Here is a 5,298-nt window from a genome sequence, read left to right as displayed (position 1 = left end):
AGAAATACCTTATTCTCAAGAAATACCGCATTCCATGTAAACACTGCCCCCCCCCCCGAAATAACTACCATATTCCACGTAAAAAGCACTCCCCCCCCAATAAACACCTTGCAAATAAATACCGTATTCCATGTAAAAACCCCTCCCCCCTTCCAAATAAATACCGTATTCCACGTAAATACCGCCCCTCCCCAAATAAATACCGTATTTCACGTAAATACCACCCCCCCAAATAAATACCGTATTTCAAGTAAACCCCCCCATTCCAAATAAGTACCGTATTCCACATAAATACCGCCCCTCCCCAAATAAATACCGTGTTCCATGTAAATACCACCCCCCCCAAATAAATACCGTATTTCACGTAAATACCGCCCCTCCCCAAATAAATACCGTATTTCACATAAGTACCGCCCCTCCCCAAATAAATTCACACCCACCCACCCCCCAGCAAATAAATACCCCACACACACACACAGCCTGGGGGGTGGGTCGTGGCCCCCCCCCCTCCCCCCCCCCCCTCCCCCGTGACTCGTCCCGCGTCGTGATGAAGTCTGGAGCCCTTGCGATGATTTTGGGGGGAGAAACGTCAATTTAGGGCCACAGGGCGGGGGGGGTGGGGGGGCGCGTGTCCTAGACGTAAGCTGACTCGCTGGACTGGGTCCTGCCGATGGCGGGGGGGGGAACGGGGGGGCCGGGATCCTTTTTTCGGTTCTCCCCCCCGCCCCCAGCCCCCCCAAGGGATTTCCGTCGGGCCCGCGCCCCCCTGACGGCCGCCCTCACCTTCCTCCAGCCCAGGTGGTTGAGCTCGGCCAGGTTGAGGAGGACGCAGACGCCGCTGACGGCGAACATGAAGACGAGGAAGACGGTTTTCTCGGTGGGGCGGGAGACGTAACACTCCACCTCCTTCACGCAGGGGTAACGGTCGCATTCGAAAATCCCCGGCACGTTAAAGCCGTAAAGGAAATACTGCCCGGCTAAAAAACCGATCTCCAAGGCGTTGCGGAAAACCACCTGGATGACGTAAAAGCGGGAAATGCCTTCCTGCCGTCTGCTTTTCCAGGAACGAAAAGGTCGGAGGGGGGGTCCCGCCACCGGGGGGGTTTCTTTGGGGTCTAAAACTTCGGGATCTTCTTTCCCCCCCCCAGCCTCGGGGTGGAGGGCTTTGTTCTTCTTGGCGTCGCGGCTTTCCAGGAGGGGGTAGAGGAAGGAATAACGACGTTCCCGCTGTTTGGCCGATTGGTGGACGGAGTAGGTGATGAAGCAGAGGCTGGGGGTGCAAACCAGGATGATCTGGAAAACCCAGTAGCGGATGTGGGAGATGGGGAAGGCCTTGTCGTAGCAGGCCTGGTTACAGCCCGGCTGGAGGGTGTTGCACATGAACATGGTCTGCTCGTCCTCGTAAACCGTCTCCCCAACGATGGCCACGATGAGGATGCGGAAGATGACCACCACCGTCAGCAGGATCCTGCGCCGGGGGGGGGGGTGGGGGTAGGGGGAGAGAGAGCGACCGCTTGGACACAGACTTGGGGGGGGGGCTACATGGATCTATGGGTCTTACCTGGACCCAGAGACCTGGCTTGGACTTGGACATGTGGGTCCTACCCGGATCTATGGGGCCTACCTGGATCTGTGGGGCCTACATGGATCTATCGGGCCTACCTGGATCTATGGGTCTTACCTGGACAAGGAGACCTGGCTTAGACTTGGACATGTGGGTCCTACCTGAACCTAGAGACTTGAATCCTACTTGGACGTGTGGGTCCTACCTGGATCTATGGGGCCTACATGGATTTGGAGACCTGGGGCCTACCTGGACCTGTGGGTCCTACCTGGATCTATGGGGCCTACATGGATCTGTGGGGCCTACATGGATCTATGGGGCCTACCTGGATCTATGGGTCTTACCTGGACCCGGAGACCTGGCTTAGACTTGGACATGTGGGTCCTACCTGGATCTGGAGACCTGGGTCCTACCTGGACCTGTGGGTCCTACCTGGATCTATGGGGCCTACCCGGATCTATGGGGCCTACCTGGATCTGTGGGGCCTACATGGATCTGGAGACCTGAGTCCTACCTGGACCTGTGGGTCCTACCCGGATCTATGGGGCCTACATGGATCTATGGGTCTTACCTAGACCCAGAGACCTGGCTTGGACTTGGACATGTGGGTCCTACCTGGATCCATGGGGCCTACATGGACTTGGAGACGTGGGTCCTACCTAGACATGTGGGTCCTACCTGAATCTATGGGGCCTACATGGATCTGTGGGTCCTACCTGGACCTGTGGGTCCTACCTGGACCTGGACACATGGGTTGGGCCTAGAGACCTCGGTCCTACACGGACCTGTGGGTCCTACCTGCATCTGTGGGGCCTACCTGGATCTATGGGTCTTACCTGGACCCGGAGACCTGGCTTAGACTTGGACATGTGGGTCCTACATGGATCTGGAGACCTGAGTCCTACCTGGACCTGTGGGTCCTGCCCGGATCTGTGGGGCCTACCTGGATCTATGGGTCTTACCTGGATCTATGGGTCTTACCTGGACCCGGAGACCTGGCTTGGACTTGGACATGTGGGTCCTACCTGAACCTAGAGACTTGAATCCTACCTGGACGTGTGGGTCCTACCTGGATCTATGGGGCCTACCCGGATCTATGGGGCCTACATGGATCTGTGGGGCCTACATGGATCTATCGGGCCTACATGGATCTATGGGTCTTACCTGGACCCAAAGACCTGGCTTAGACTTGGACATGTGGGTCCTACCTGGATCTGGAGACCTGAGTCCTACCTGGACCTGTGGGTCCTACCTGGATCTATGGGGCCTACCTGGATCTGTGGGGCCTACATGGATCTATGGGGCCTACCTGGATCTATGGGTCTTACCTGGACCCGGAGACCTGGCTTAGACTTGGACATGTGGGTCCTACCTGGATCTGGAGACCTGGGTCCTACCTGGACCTGTGGGTCCTACCTGGATCTATGGGGCCTACCCGGATCTATGGGGACTACCTGGATCTGTGGGGCCTACATGGATTTATCGGGCCTACCTGGATCTATGGGTCTTACCTGGACCCGGAGACCTGGCTTAGACTTGGACATGTGGGTCCTACATGGATCTGGAGACCTGGGTCCTACCTGGACCTGTGGGTTCTACCTGGATCTATGGGGCCTACATGGATCTATGGGGCCTACATGGATCTATGGGGCCTACCTGGATCTGTGGGGCCTACATGGATCTATGGGGCCTACATGGATCTATGGGTCTTACCTGAACCCGGAGACCTGGCTTGGACTTGGACATGTGGGTCCTACCTGAACCTAGAGACTTGAGTCCTACCTGGACGTGTGGGTCCTACCTGTATCTATGGGGCCTACATGGATCTGGAGACCTGGGGCCTACCTGGACCTGTGGGTCCTACTTGGATTTGTGGAGCCTAGATGGATCTATGGGTCCTACCTGGATCTGTGGGGCCTACATGGATCTGGAGACCTGGGTCCTACCTGGACCTGTGGGTCCTACCTGGATCTATGGGGCCTACCCGGATCTATGGGGCCTACCTAGACCCAGAGACCTGGCTTGGACTTGGACATGTGGGTCCTACCTGGATCCATGGGGCCTACATGGACTTGGAGACATGGGTCCTACCTAGACATGTGGGTCCTACCTGAATCTATGGGGCCTACATGGATCTGTGGGTCCTACATGGACCTGGAGACCTGGGTCCTACCTGGACCTGGACACATGGGTTGGGCCTAGAGACCTCGGTCCTACACGGACCTGTGGGTCCTACCTGCATCTGTGGGGCCTACCTGGATCTATGGGTCTTACCTGGACCCGGAGACCTGGCTTAGACTTGGACATGTGGGTCCTACATGGATCTGGAGACCTGGGTCCTACCTGGACGTGTGGGTCCTACCTGGATCTATGGGGCCTACATGGATCTGGAGACCTGGGGCCTACATGGACCTGTGGGGCCTACATGGATCTATGGGGCCTACCTGGATCTATGGGTCTTACCTGGACCCGGAGACCTGGCTTGGACTTGGACATGTGGGTCCTACATGGATCTGGAGACCTGGGTCCTACTTGGATTTGTGGAGCCTAGATGGATCTATGGGTCCTACCTGGATCTGTGGGGCCTACATGGATCTGGAGACCTGAGTTCTACCTGGACCTGTGGGTTCTACCCGGATCTGTGGGGCCTACATGGATCTATGGGGCCTACATGGATCTATGGGTCTTACCTGGACCCAGAGACCTGGCTTAGACTTGGACATGTGGGTCCTACATGGATCTGGAGACCTGGGTCCTACCTGGACCTGTGGGTCCTACTTGGATTTGTGGAGCCTACCTGGATCTATGGGGCCTACATGGATCTGGAGACCTGGGGCCTACATGGACCTGTGGGGCCTACATGGATCTATCGGGCCTACATGGATCTATGGGTCTTACCTGGACCCAAAGACCTGGCTTAGACTTGGACATGTGGGTCCTACCTGGATCTGGAGACCTGAGTTCTACCTGGACCTGTGGGTTCTACCCGGATCTGTGGGGCCTACATGGATCTATGGGTCTTACCTAGACCCAGAGACCTGGCTTGGACTTGGAGACCTGGGTCCTACCTAGACATGTGGGTCCTACCTGAATCTATGGGGCCTACATGGATCTGTGGGTCCTACCTGGATCTATGGGTCTTACCTGGATCTGTGGGGCCTACATGGATCTATGGGGCCTACCTGGATCTATGGGTCTTACCTGGACCCAGAGACCTGGCTTGGACTTGGACATGTGGGTCCTACATGGATCTGGAGACCTGGGTCCTACCTGGACCTGTGGGTCCTACCCGGATCTATGGGGCCTACATGGATCTATGGGTCTTACCTGGATCTGTGGGGCCTACATGAATCTATGGGTCCTACCTGAACCTAGAGACCTGGATCCTACCTGAACCTGTGGGTCCTACCTGGATCTATGGGGCCTACATGGATCTATGGGGCCTACCCGGATCTATGGGGCCTACATGGATCTATGGGGCCTACATGTGCCTGGAGAGCTGGGTCCTACCTGGCCACGTGGGTCAGACCCACACATGTGGGTTGAACCTGGAGCTGTGGGGCCGAGCTGGACCCCCAAGTCCTACCTTCCCCCCAAGTCCCACCTGCCCCCCAAGTCCCTCCTGGCCCCCAAGTCCCACATCACCCCCCAAGTCCCTCCTGCCCCCCAAGTCCTACCTTCCCCCCAAGTCCATCCTGCCCCCCAAGTCCCTCCTGCCCCCCAAGTCCTACCTT

At 57.1% G+C, this 5,298-nt stretch overlaps 1 protein-coding gene across 1 annotated transcript; it reads right to left on the bottom strand.

The window, feature by feature from the left end:
- Nucleotides 1–633: 633 nt before the first annotated feature.
- On the bottom strand, nt 634–1,468 carry LOC141477713 (gap junction delta-2 protein-like; the record flags this gene model as incomplete). The annotated part of the gene is made up of 1 exon (XM_074166963.1): nt 634–1,468. A coding segment is annotated over one exon (835 nt), but the record flags the coding sequence as incomplete, so codon positions are not given.
- Nucleotides 1,469–5,298: the final 3,830 nt, after the last annotated feature.

This window comes from Numenius arquata, unplaced genomic scaffold, assembly GCF_964106895.1.
Source record: "Numenius arquata unplaced genomic scaffold, bNumArq3.hap1.1 HAP1_SCAFFOLD_1862, whole genome shotgun sequence".
NCBI classification, from domain to species: Eukaryota; Metazoa; Chordata; class Aves; order Charadriiformes; family Scolopacidae; genus Numenius; species Numenius arquata.
The sequence above is the reverse complement of the archived record's forward strand: the minus strand, read 5'-3'. Positions and strand labels throughout refer to the sequence as shown.